General features: G+C 45.1%; 1 protein-coding gene across 1 annotated transcript; it reads right to left on the bottom strand.

Moving 5' to 3' along the window:
* Positions 1–8,035: 8,035 nt before the first annotated feature.
* LOC103745297 (GTPase IMAP family member 1-like) lies at positions 8,036–11,371 on the bottom strand. Its single transcript, XM_008847203.3, has 3 exons — positions 11,280–11,371; positions 9,988–10,075; positions 8,036–9,117 (listed from the first exon to the last, which is right to left on the bottom strand). The coding sequence occupies exons 2-3, from the start codon at positions 10,028–10,030 to the stop codon at positions 8,240–8,242; spliced, it is 921 nt and encodes a 306-aa protein (XP_008845425.1). The 5' UTR covers positions 10,031–10,075; positions 11,280–11,371; the 3' UTR covers positions 8,036–8,239.
* Between the last annotated feature and the right edge of the window lie 2,391 nt (positions 11,372–13,762).

Below are 13,762 nucleotides of genomic sequence, written 5' to 3'. Positions count from 1 at the left end.
TCACATCGGGTAACTCTAGCTCCAAACGGGGCTGGCACCTCTGTCCTCTATGGACTCAGGTGCACACAGCCCGCACAAACACACATGCATTCACATCGGGTAACTCTAGCTCCAAACGGGGCTGGCACCTCTGTCCTCTATAGACTCTGGCACTCAGGTGCACACAGCCCGCACAAACACACATGCTTATACATAATTAGAAGTATATAAAAACATCTCAGGGCTGGTGAGATGGCTCAGCGTTTAAACGCACATGCTTTTCTTCTAGGGGATCTGAGTTTGGCTCTGGGCACCTAGGTAGGTTGGCTCACACCTGCCTGTCATACCAGCTCCAGGGGCATCCAATTTCTCTGGCATCCACACACATGAGCACATACCCAGACGCATACACATAATTAAGAATAAAATATGTCTTTAAAAAATAAAATAATCTTTAAAAAACAGCCTTAACTTGTCTTCAAGTAGGAGGATTGGGCAGCACCCTTTATCACACCACTGTAGTTCATCCTGAACTTGCCCAGTGACCATCTGCATAAGCTAGTTGCTTTTATCCAGGGGAAAGTAAACTTCACATCCTAAGGACCAGAGAATGGTTTGCAGCCTGGGGGAGGCAGTCGTAGAAGTTAAGTTCCCACCTAGGTTAGGCTCCCACAGCCACAAGGTAGGGCCTGTCCTTCCTAGGATTTTAAAGAGATGCTCAAAGGCACCTGAGAAAAACATTTCCAACTAATCAACCAGGTAGACACTTTTAAGAAGATTTACATCTCAAAGGGGCGAGTAAGAACAGTTATAAGTGTTCTTTATAAACAGAAAAGAAAAGGAAACCCGCAGAGAGGGTAGTTCTGCCCCCCATCGGAAAATTAGTCTTTTCTTAGTTTTCACTTTTATCTGCCCTTAGGCTTTTTAATTTTTCAAGGACTTTCAACCCAATAGACAGAGGTAATTTGTGTGAGTTTGTTGGGGGCAGAACAAGAGCGTGTGAGAGGATCCAACAGGCTCTGATCCCATCAGGCTCCGGCAGCCAGAATCTCAGGAACCCCAGTGCTACAGTTCATATCAAAATCCGTGTTTCTTTTCTCTTTTTCTTTTCTTTTTCCCTCCATCGCTTCCTCCCTCTCTCCTTCCCTCCTTTCCGCTCTTTTTTTAACCTCAGTCAGTACTGTAGATTGAACCCTGAGAAAGAGCTCTACCACTGAACTCTATCCGGCCCCTAAAATCTTATTATAAGCAGCTGAAGACGGCACCATTATCAACTCTTCTGGTCAATGTAGGAAGTGAAAAGTCACTTCATTCAAGAGACCTTTCAATTTCTCTTCTTCAGCTCTTTGGTTTGATCCATCTGCAAACCAAATGCTGAAGTTTGGTTCTTTTCCTCTGTCCCCACAACACTGCAAGGCACTTGGAGAGGCAGAGTGGGGAATGTATGGGTTTCTTTGTTTATTTATTTACTTATACAAACAGTCTAACTAGCCCAGGCTAGCTTGGAACTTCTGCCAGGCTCCTGATTACTAAGATTGCAGACATGTGCCATTAAGCCCAGCTTGGGACAATCTTTTCAAAGAAACGAAAGAATCTCTGCTATCTTCTAAACTAGCTGTAAACCTTCATGGAGGAACGAACTAAACCCAAAGAGGTCATATGATGTCACCTCACATAGCAGTCAATGATTCTTTTGTCACTGTTACCATTAATGAACAAATGCTCACACTCTGTGCTTTGGTTTGAACACAGGAAGGAAACCCCTGCCCAGCTTATTTTATTAGGCTCTTATGAAAACCAAAGAGCAGAAAGAAGGGCTTGGAAAATGTTGAAATGCGGCCACTTCTATCTCACGGTATTCTTCTGTGTGTGTGTGTGTGTGTGTGTGTGTGTGTGTGTGTGTGTTAGAAGCTATCAACATTAATCACATGAAATACGAACATGGGGAAATATGAGTATGGGGAAACATGAGATGTTTTTCTTCCTGAGAACTATGGTTAAAAACATTTGAAAGACACAATTTCAGAAAACTAAGCAGGGTTTTGTGAAGAGAAGAGGTCAGAATGGGCCAGCCTCAAGGAGGAAGCACTGAAATGTGGAGTAGGGTTTAGATACATGACTAGGGTTGAGTGAGAGTGGAGACTGGACCCTTGGAAGGGGTTGTTGAAATGGGAGCAGAGAGTGTGCAGGTATCAGGGAAGAAGAGCTTGTAGAACTTGCTACGGTGACACCCCAGTCCCTGTCTCTAGCTGTCTGAGTGCTTGGTGTTTAGCTGATTCTACAGAAGTTAAGTTTAGGAGAGTACCTACACCTGTTTAGTTAGCTTAAAAGGCTGAGGAGGTGGGAGTGGTGAGGACTGAATCCATGACTTGACCTTTCCTCTAGTTTACTCGGTGAGTTAGATGAAGCCTGTTCCAGGTGAGGTAGTTTCTGAGGGTTACCAGGCTTGAGCATTGGCAGTCTGCTCCTGCCAATCTAGAGTATGAAGCTTCCTAGCAGCTTAAAGAGAGTCTTCCATCCTCTGGCATCACCTGCAGCTGAGTCCCTCAGGTTGGTTCTTGGAACCCATAGGCTTATCTCCATCTCTGGTCTCTCCGAGGTATGCCCTCACCAAGATTTCTTTCTGTGTCATCACTTGGAAACTTCTTGGCACAAGAGCTGTAAATTGATCATGGGTCCATTAAGGGATCTTCATACTTGGTCCTGAGAGAGGTGGGACTCCCCTTCCCCAGAAAACGATGAAGTCCTGAGTTTCCTGTGTGCTGAGGGCAGCCTCAGTGGTTACATGCTGTGTTGTGACAGAGGTTATCACATGGGCCTTGGTGTGAAGGCTGGGAAGATCTGCTTTGATGGACAAGTCTGATATCCCAGCCTCTGGGTCTTGTCTGAAGCCAAGATGAACATTTGACATCATGGGGCCTCAGAGACCCTAAAAGTAATAGGACTGGACCAGATTACTTGGGGACCATGTCATCTTTTAACATATCCTGTGACAATATCTTTACTTTCTCCCCTGCTGACCCCATCAGGCTTTTCACGCAGGAGATCCTATCAGACTGCCCACGGATCTGTCAAGATTGGACCCAGTTCTATGAAGCTCTGGCCTGAGGATCCTTTTGTATCCTGGGAGCTCGAAGCAGGGCCACCACCTCTGCCTGTTTGGTTCTTCAGAGAACAGAAAGCACAGCTTTGAGCAAGGATGAAAAGAGGATGCAAAACCAATTCTGCTGAGAGGGTGAAGGGGGTTCGTTTGCACGGGGTTTTATAGATGGTTCCACGATGACACAAGAGTCAGCCATTAGGCCATCACCCTTGTGGCCTTTCCACAAAACCCACAGTCCTGCTGCTGTCAGCCTCAGGGAGACTTGCGTGCTGTACACATCAACTGTTTGAAAGTTCGGTGCAGTAAATACATGAGCTTTATAGATGTGAACAGCAAAAAATAATAAATAATAAAAGGCAGAGGCACAGAAAGTGGAAGCTGAATAATCTAGACTTCTTATTTTTCCTTTCCCATGGCTTCCAGAGTAGAGAACAGTCTTAAGGTCTTTGTAGTTATTTTAGAATATAGGGGAGCCATGAGTCATGAGTCTTGTTTCTTTGCACACTGATGGCCAATTTTCTTTCATCTTGGCTACTTTTATTTTGCCCTTTGCAGAGTTGAAACCAGACCCTTACACATGCTAGGCAGGTGTTCCACCACTGAGGTACATCCCCAGCCTTCCCATTACATGCTTTGAAAAGACTCTGGTACATTTTTAAAAGCTGATTATACACTGGCACATGTGCACAAACACAAACGAGGGACTCTTTCTTGCCTCTATTTTTTTCCTTTGATTTATAAACTTAACTTATACCTTAGTGTTATGGTAGCTATAGCTTTACAGTAATTTAAAAAATTTCTTTGTCTTTATTTTATGTGTGTGAGTGTTTTGCCTGCCTGTATGTAAGCATACCATGTGCATGCCATGCCTGCAGAGGCCAGGAGAGGGCGTTGGATTTCCTGGAACTGGAGTTATGGATGGTTGTTAGCTGCCATGTGGGTGCTAGGAACCGAACCCAGGTCCTCTGCAAGAGCAGCCAGTGCTCTTAACCTCTGAGGCATCTCTCCAGCCCAAGTTTTAAAAATTTTGTTTTCTGGGGCTGGAGAGATGGCTCAGTGGTTAAGAACACTGGTTGTTCTTGCAGAAGACCCGGGTTTGAATCCCAGCACCCACATGACAGCTAACAACTGTCTGTAACTCTAGTCCCAGGGGATCCGACAGCCTCTTCTGACCTCCATGGGCATTGCACAACACGGGTGCACTTACCTACATGCAGGCAATAGACGCATACACATAAAAAAATTGTTTTCTTGAAACAGGATGTGGCTCTGCATCCACCCCTGGTTCTGAACTCATGATGCTGATGCTGGTCTTCTGCCTCAGCCTTCCAAGGGCTGGGTTTCAAGTGTGAACCCCCGTTTTATAAGTAAGTGTTATGCTTAGGAAGTGTGAATCCTCCAATATTTCTATTGGCTTAAAAATATATAAATAAGTTTACAGTTGAGGCTGGAGAGATGGCTCAGTGGTTAAGAATACCAGCTACTCTCGCAGAGAACCTGAGTTCAGTTCCCAGCACCCACATGGCAGCTAACAACCATCTATAACTCCAATTCCAGGGGATTTAACGCCCTTTTGACCTCCATGGGTATTGCACACACAGGTGCACTTACATACATGCAGACAAAGCATTCATACACCTAAAATAAAGTAAATAAAATACAGTTTACAATCATCTCAAAAATGTCTTCAAAAAGCCTTGGGATTGCATTAATCTATGGACTAAATTGAGAAGAATGGAATCTTAATAACACTGAGTTTCCTGATCTATGAACATATTATATCTCTGTTTAGGTTTGATTTTTTCATCAGTTTCATAGGCACAAAAACTGGATTTTTAAAAATAATTTCATGATCTTAGTAGCATTTTTAATAGCATTGCAATTGAATCTATTTCAGTTTCTAGCCATTTGGGAATATAATGATTTTTGCATGCAGACCTTACAGTCTCTGATCTGACTACTCTGATTTGTTAGCTCCAGAATCTTTCTGTGGAGTCTTTTGATTTAATATATAGAAAGTCACGTCCTATAAACCTAAGAGCTTTTCCTTATTTCCTTGTTACTACAAACGAGCTGTGAGAAGAGACATGTTGGAGCTTCCTGACTTTAAGTTCAGTCGTGCAACTTCTGTATTCTAATGGGTTTCCTGTATGTATTTTTTTGAATACCAACGAAGAAAATTTAAGATGTCCAAATATAATGTTTTGTCTCTTAATACTTTAAAATATTTATTTGTTTAATTTTTGCCATGTATTTAAGGCTCTTCTATAGGTGCAGACACTTTCAGATGATCATGTGTTCTTGGTAAATGAACACACCATTACACAATGCTCATCTTTATCTTTGACAGGATCCCTACTGTATAGACCACAGATCTGCATTATGTTGATGTCTGTCCAGTTTTTTCTTTCTTAGTGTTTCCATGGTGTTTCTTTTCCCATCTCCTACTGTCAGTGTCTATGTTGTGGTAAGCAGAATTCTAAGTTGCTCCCTAAGATTCTCAGCTACTATGATCATGCTCTGGCTGTTTCTCTCCCCCTGAGTGTGGGAAGACCTCCCCTCTCCCTAAATGTGGGAAGACCTTCCATATCATTGATGCCACTTCTACCACTGAGTTGGTGGCAGAACTGAAGGACTGCAAATGTAATTAAGGCCCCTAAATCAATTAGCTAAGAGTTAATAAAAAGTGAGATTATTCTTGACCAGATAGGACTTAACATATATAACAGAATACCTGAAATCTGGTTGGGGGTGGGCTGTGGAGGGTGAGGAGGGGGGTCTAAATTTGATTATGATGTATTATATGAAATGCACAAAAACTCAATAAAAAAAAATAAAGATATGTCCTGTATCTGCCTCTTTCCTTTTATTCTACTGTGGCGAAACACCTGACAGAAACAACTTACAATAGGAGAGATCTGTTCTGACTCAGGGTTTCAGAGGCTCTCATGCAGTGTTCATAGTGGCAGGAGCATGCAGCAGAGGCTCCTTCTTCCCAATGAAGCAGAGAGGCCAGAGTTAAGACAGGCTCTGGTCTGTTTCTGCCATTTAGACCCACCTTCTAAAGGCTGCACAATATACCTAGGTATATAACTGCATGCTATAAGCCACAAAGGGCTTTTAAAAATCATAATACTTATTTATTTTTAAAATCACACTTCTGCTTACCAGCAGGACAGGAACAGATCTCCCATGAATGGACAGACTCACACTGAGGGACATCTGGGGACACAAATTGGACTCAATAGGCCTTAATATGAATGGCAAAATGCATGAAATCTGGCAGTGGGCTATGGGGTGGGTGCAGATTGGAGAAGGGATATAGATGTGATTATGATGTATTATATGAAATGCACAAAAACTCAATAAAAAAAAATAAAGATATGTCCTGTATCTGCCTCTTTCCTTTTATTCTACTGTGGCGAAACACCTGACAGAAACAACTTACAATAGGAGAGATCTGTTCTGACTCAGGGTTTCAGAGGCTCTCATGCAGTGTTCATAGTGGCAGGAGCATGCAGCAGAGGCTCCTTCTTCCCAATGAAGCAGAGAGGCCAGAGTTAAGACAGGCTCTGGTCTGTTTCTGCCATTTAGACCCACCTTCTAAAGGCTTCACAATATACCTAGGTATATAACTGCATGCTATAAGCCACAAAAGGCTTTAAAAAATCATAATACTTATTTATTTTTAAAATCACACTTCTGCTTACCAGCAGGACAGGAACAGATACAAGGCCAAGCCCTGGAGGGGCTATGTGGATGAGTATGTTAAAAACAATGACAATAGGTGAAAGAATGACTGGACATTAGTCCTGATGCAGTCCTTGCCCTGTGGTAGCACAGGCTTCAGAGCAAGCACCCCTGGACCAACATACTCAGAAATCTCCTTCCCTCACCGTCACCAGAATGACTCCCCTTCCTGCTGTCCCTCAGGTCATGGAGAGTGCTTCCCAGGCTCAATACCCTGCAAGGATTCAGAGCTGCTAAAGGTGCTAAAGGCCAGAATTAAGAGTAGAGTTTTCTCCAGCCGTGCTTTGCAGAGCTCAATACATTGCAGCAGTCACATGGGCCTCAAGCTACCTGACCACCACACATTCTACCCCATGAAGGACCTAGAGTCTCCCCCAAGCTGGGCATGGCATCATGTTCATGCACATAGACACCCTCTTTCCTAAGGTGAGGACGGTAGGATTTAAAGCACCTGTACTCATCTTCCTCCTTTTCCCCATGATAGCTGCCCATTTCCACACCCACATGTGCTAACTAGAGATTGGGTGATTCAAACACAAGAGTGACTTAAAGCATTCTTACCACACTCAAAAGTCAAAATAAGAAAATCATATTGTTTGCTTTGAACAACTGATCGTATCTGATTTCCTAGTGATATGGTACTCAAGAACTGGGTTGTTCCTACAAAACCTGATGTTACAGCAACGTCAGCCTGTGCTCAGTGTGTGCAGCTATAACTCTGACCTCTTCATCACCAGAGAAGAGCTTGATGCATACATATCCATAATATGTTGCAGTACATATAAGTTGGTTGGAAATATGACTACCACACGTTAACTTCTGAGCATTCTGCTTTGTTTTGGGAAGAAGGGAGCTATAATACTTGCTAGAAAGTTGGAAACTGTTTTAGTTAATTTGGTAGTAAATCATCCTAGTAATAAAGAGACGTGTCAGAAGTGCACCTTTAGCACATGCAGCCCTGACATCTCTTTCACTGGTAATCATACAGGTCTATGAGGGAAGGGAAGGAGCACAGTTGCTTGTGTGTAAGAACTAGAAAATCATGGAGTGTCAATCTAAGATAAAAGAAAACCCTCTCTGTGCCGTGAACTTGTCTCCACCACAAGCCACCAGGTGCATTTCACTATTTTTTGCAAGATAGGAATGACCCACAGATCATAGAGATAATGAAAAGACCTTCAGGAAGCTTTTTTGCTAGACAAATTTATTTTTAAAACTCTGTATATATAGAATTAAAAGTTGAGACCAAACAGTTTTGAGCCTTAGTAGAGGTCGTATTTCGTGTCCCTTGTCACTAACGGTCTGAGAGTAAAGCACAGGGTTCTTTCGGAATAAAATCGTCACTCCATCCCACACTCTTCTGAGTTCTAAGCCTTCAGTGTTTTTCTTTCCAAGTCTTTGCATCTTCTAAGCGCTGTCATTTAGATCGCCCACTGCGTCGGGAGCCTTTCTCAAGAACAGCAGGTAGAGCAGGAGGGCTACACTCAGGAAGGCAGCCATGCCCCGTCTCCAGCCCATCCTCAAGGGCTTCCGCCACTCCCACAACCTCAACAGCAGCCTGACGCCCAGGCACCTCTGTTCGCGCGCCACCAACTTCTCTGCCACCCTTCGGAGCCGCTCCTCGGGGTCTGCGCTCTGCAGGGCCCGCGCCAGCTCATACACCTCGTTGGTGTAGTGCGCACCCCGGTGCTCCCTCACCAGGCGCACCACCAAGCCCAGCAGCTGCTCCACCTGCTCCTGCTCCGCCCCGGTGGCGCGGTTGTCCAGGCCACACACGCGGCCCCCGCACTCGGCCACCAGCTCCCGCAGCGCCTGGTTCTCCGTGTAGCGCACGTAATCCTGCAGAGAGTCGTCGCCCAGGTCCTCCTTCCGCGTGAAGACCACGATGGTTCGCGCCATCACGTCGTCCCCGAACATCTGCTTCACCCTGCGGAGCGCCTCGTGGTCCTGGGCGGTGTAGCGGCCCAGCTGGGTGACCAGGAGCAGCGCGTGCGGCCCGGGCGCCGACAGCAGGTAGCAGCGGGCTCTCTCCAAGCACCCGGGGTCCATCTGGTGGGTGTTGGAGCCGAAGATGTCTGGGGTGTCCACGACTTCCACCTGCCACTGGGCCCATCGCCGTCTGGAGGCGGAGCAGGCTGTGGTGACCGACTTGGCCCCCAGCATGGAGAAGAAGCGCCGCTGGCCCAGGATGCTGTTGCCCGTGGCGCTCTTGCCAGCTCCTGTCCTCCCGACAAGGACCAGCCTCAGCTGGGGCTCCTGCTGGGTCCGCGCATCATCCTCGGAACCTGAGGGCAAAATATTGAGCATGCGTCAGCGAAAGTATCTTTCCTGAGGGTTCTGTCCTGTTCTCACCTTCAGCACAGAGGGAAGAACAGACTCTCCAGTGCCCTCGGTGTAAGCCAGATTTTCCCTTCTGCTTTGGGGTCTCTGAGCCCTAGGCTCCTCCCATCTTTCCCTTTTGCGTTTGGATGGTTCCCTGCGCCTGCAGATGCTCCATCTGATGCAGAGCGTTTCAGAGCTGCTCCTTTATAACTTCTGTGGGTAACACGGCGTCTGGTCCCACGCACAGACCTATCTATAGTTTATTTGACTCTACCGCCCCCCCCCGCCCCGTGCCGCTGCTCCCACTCCAGATGCCAGCCATAGGGTTTGGTGGAGCCGTAGATAGCTCTTCAGTTCCAGATAGTGGGGGTAGATCGCAGCCCACCACGTGCTCCTTGTGTAACCTCGAGGAAGTGCTCAGTCTAAGTGATACATTTCTTCTGCAAAAGTGGGGATTTTGTGGGGTTGTTGAGGTTAGGCAGGAGCTCTTCTTCCCTTCCTTGTCTCTCTGCTACCTGTCTTAACCCTACTTCCTAAAAAGAATAGGGGCGCTAGCTTTCTAACAGGGACAACCTAGCAAGTGATGTGCACTATAGTAAGGGATTTGCATCCCTTTTGTGGAGACCAGAGTAGGTTTAAGGTCCTCATTTCATGCTGTGGGAACCCAGTGACAGACTTCTCAGACCTCTGAGCTCCTCCCAGCAGAACCCAGGACCAAGACAAATGCCCGTCCCATACCAGGCACTTCCCTCTGCTCTGTCCTGAGTAAGCCCCACCCCCTCTTTCCCCAAACTCAAACACAAAATCCAGAATGCTTTGCAGAGGTCTCTTACCATAGGTGCTTTCCTCATCCCTGGCCATCTTCCGTCCTCCCATGCTTCCTGGAAGACTCTGGGACACGATTTCTTCATGTATTTATTCCTGAAAATGAACACATCCACCCACAACGGCAGACAAACTTAAAGACGGGAGGCACCACGCTGACAAAGCCTGGCTCTGGGCGCAAGGAGTTGAATGCCAAGGTGTGCGCTTTGGAGGAGGGGTAGTTGTCTAGACAACAGGGCAGGTGCATTTTGTCTGTTATAGTAAGTTGTGCTAACCCTTCTTAGGGATAACACCTGGATTTTAAAGAATAACATCAGAAGAGGGCCAGCAAGATGGCTGCACCGCTTGTCTGAGAACCTGAATTTGCTCCCCTGAATCCATGTTAAGGGTGAATGGAGAGAAACAGCTCCACTAAGTTGTCCTCTGAGCTGTGCACATCACAGTATATATGCATCCCAGGTCTCTCTCTCTCTCTCTCTCTCTCTCTCTCTCACACACACACACACACACACACAATAAATGAATAAACAAATAAATGGCAAAGAAGACTGACTGAGCAGTGTGAGTTATAACCTTGCTGTGAGAACACTGGATGTGCCTGGATTTGCTCATCAGTGGCTTCAGTTGTAAGAAGTGAAGGGAGGCCTGTACCAGTGTACTCCTTGTAAGGGGCTTTAATGTAAAAATTTCCCTGGAGGATCATAAGTCAGGGACATACACAGCAGATGGATAGCTTTGCCAGGGAATTCAACGGGCAGGAGAGACTTAGGTAAACCCTAAGAACTGGAACTTTTGCTCAGTGACCCACTCTAGGGAAACAAGTCAGAAGGAAACTGGAATCTTTTTGGAAACTAGAAAATATATGCACCGCTAAACCTTTCTTGAGTTCTGGTCTCTCCTCTCTTCAAGGGAAGCTCCTGGCTTCTTTTTGTCTTTGCTGAATATGTAAACTGAATGTTTTCTAAACTGTATTTTGGCCCTGGACACAGATCCAGCATAGATTTCTCCTACTACATTAAAGAAGTATGGGAAGAGACAAGTTTTGTTCACCAAGAATGTGTGCGTTCAAGGAAGATGCTCCTAACACTCCCTCTGAAGTTGCTCAGTTGGAAACTCAGACCATCCTTAAACACCTGAAAGCCCGCCTTGATTGTGCTGCATGGCACACACCTGCACAGTGCCCTGTAAACTGTAGATGTGCAGGCAGAAAATGCTCCCCAGAAACCATGACCTGGTCTTATGATCCCTCTGGTCTTATGATCCCTCACCCCCATACCCCAGCTCACAGGCTCAGGCTCACCTTTCCTGACGACAGACTCTGAAGTGGCCCAGAGCAGGTTGCTCCTGCTTTCCCTTTGGTTGTGACTGCGGAAATCTCTTTGCTACAGGGCATAGAACAGAGGAAGTCACTGAGCGGCTAAGGTCTTAGAGCTCAGGAAGCTCAGAGAGGCCGGATGATGATGACTTAAAGAGACAGAAACATTTTCCATTTAGCTGTGGTTCTGCAACATTTCTCTTACCAAATCACTTGTCTTCTCTGTGACTAAGGGTGTATGTGTCCAGCAAGGTCAATGGCGTGAAATATCTTGCCATAGTCAAGGAAGGAAGGGTGTTATAAGACCTGAGTTCTGACTGCATTTCTAGAACTGGTTGCTGCTAATCTTCAATTGTTTTTGCTCTCTAAGGATTTCTCTCCCTATAAAACAGGGAGTCTCTTTCCCAGAACAAAGAACAGGGCAATTGTTTTCAACAGATGTTTAGTGGCTGGATATTCTTGTGGCCAGTGCCACCTTTGGGCCCAGTCTGCCAGAAAAATCATCCCCAGAAAGAATATCTTCCAGAAGTAACATTTTACCATTCTCTAAATAAAGAAGGCTTTCTTGCCACTGAAGCGTCTGTGGGTGGATGGGACTCCTGGGAATGGACACATTTCCCTGTTCTCATGTTGCCCTATGGGGGACCTAGTTGGCTCAGCTGTGCTGCTATTGCTAATGCTGTTCCCTTTCCCCACAGGAGCACCATGAGGCCAAGAGAGTAACTAGGTGTTGTATAGAGATAAGACTACCATGTGACTGACTCGAGACCTACTTAGTTCATTGAACAGCTGAGAGACACAGCACATAGCCTGATAAAAAGGGGCAAAACATTTCAACAGATGCTTCATAGGAGAATATAAATGAATCACCAAGAAGCTCATGTACACAATCCCCAAATGGGGGAGGGTCTCCCCAAGGATGTTTCTTCTTGGCACAGCCTCTCCATTCTTTTCTTTGTAACACCCGACATAGAAGGAGGTTTTCCCCTGCATCCTACACCATCTAGCAGTGTGACCACGGCCTTCCAGTGAGTATAGGACAGAGGTGAGGAGAAGGAAATGGGCCACAGCTGAAGTGAAGGAGTAGAGCTTACTATGAGCTACTGAATTTACAGAAACTCATCATATTCTTGTGGTTTAAAGCAATTCTGGGAACTGGTTCAAGCCAAAGTATTAGACCACAGACATCTTGCAGACATATTAAGATGTAGTTGGCAACTGTCTTGCAGTTTCTTGCACAGGGCTTACATATGAAGCAGTTTTGATTAATAGAACATTCTGTGGTGATGGAAATGTTCCCAAGCTTCATGTGGCTGGAGCGATAGAGAGATTGCACCATGCATTTTATTTCATTTTAGTTTGTGTGATTAAATATTGGATCCATGTGGCTGCTGGCAGCTACCATTGAACAGTTGTGGTTATCTGTACTGGGGACTGAACTCATGAACACACAGGAGGCAAGCACTCTAGAACTGAGCTATATCTCTGACCCGCTTTTTACTTTTTATTTTGAGGCAGGGTCTCACTAAATTGCCCAGGCTGGCCTTGAAATCACTCTGTAGCTGAGATAGGCCTTGAACTTTCTATCTTCCTGTCTCACTCTCTGCAAGTAGCTAATATTACAGGCTGGCATCACAGGGCTTGAGCAATATATATAGTTTTTAATAAGGTGAAAACTTATTTCATTTTTATTTTATGTACACTGTTGCAGGAAACAATGTACATAAAATAAAAATGATAAATAAAATACTTAAAAAAAGTTACAGCATCTCCTCGTAGACTGGCTTAGTCTGCTGTCCTTCTGGGCACGTTTTGACTCATTATCCTTCGGAGTGATGAAGAATTCAGAGGATATTTAACTCCAACATATCCAAAATGATCTGAAATCTCATGATTTGAAAATTTGCTATAAATTATTTACAAACAATTTTACCTAAAATCTATGATTTGAAGTGAAATTTTCATTGATGTAAAAACACAATTCTCACTTCAAGGGGGGAGGCGAAGAGAGCTTATTCTGAAACTAAATATAAGTGACCATGGCCTGGGAACACAGATTCAGGTTATCCCAAATTCTATATTCCAGTGTAGTAGCTGTTTCACGAAGTTTTTATGGTAACGGCACAAAGAGAGTCATAAACCAAGGCACTTTTCAAATCTGTTGGTGGAAATGTTGAGTGGGGGTCACAGCAAAGTGGAGAATCTCAGCTCAGATGCTGTCTGATAACACTCAGGTTTTTGTTTGGTGGAAACTAATACATCACAAAAGGTTTTTTATCTGTTGGTCACAGGATGTTAGGTCAGACACAGAGACGGACAAGAAATAGCTATTTAGGGAGTTAAAGATGACCTAAGATTAATAGTAATTAGGCTCTGGGTCAGCAACACTTGCTAAACCCCCCCCCCCCCCCCGATGCCAAGCAGCAAATTTTTTGTGATGTGAGGGCCAAACTATTTTTTTTAAATTT

The sequence above is a fragment of the Nannospalax galili genome, unplaced genomic scaffold, assembly GCF_000622305.1.
Source record: "Nannospalax galili isolate Female #2095 unplaced genomic scaffold, S.galili_v1.0 scaffold302, whole genome shotgun sequence".
Classification (NCBI taxonomy): Eukaryota; Metazoa; Chordata; class Mammalia; order Rodentia; family Spalacidae; genus Nannospalax; species Nannospalax galili.
Note: the sequence above shows the minus strand (reverse complement) of the source record. Positions and strands in the feature narration are given on the sequence as shown.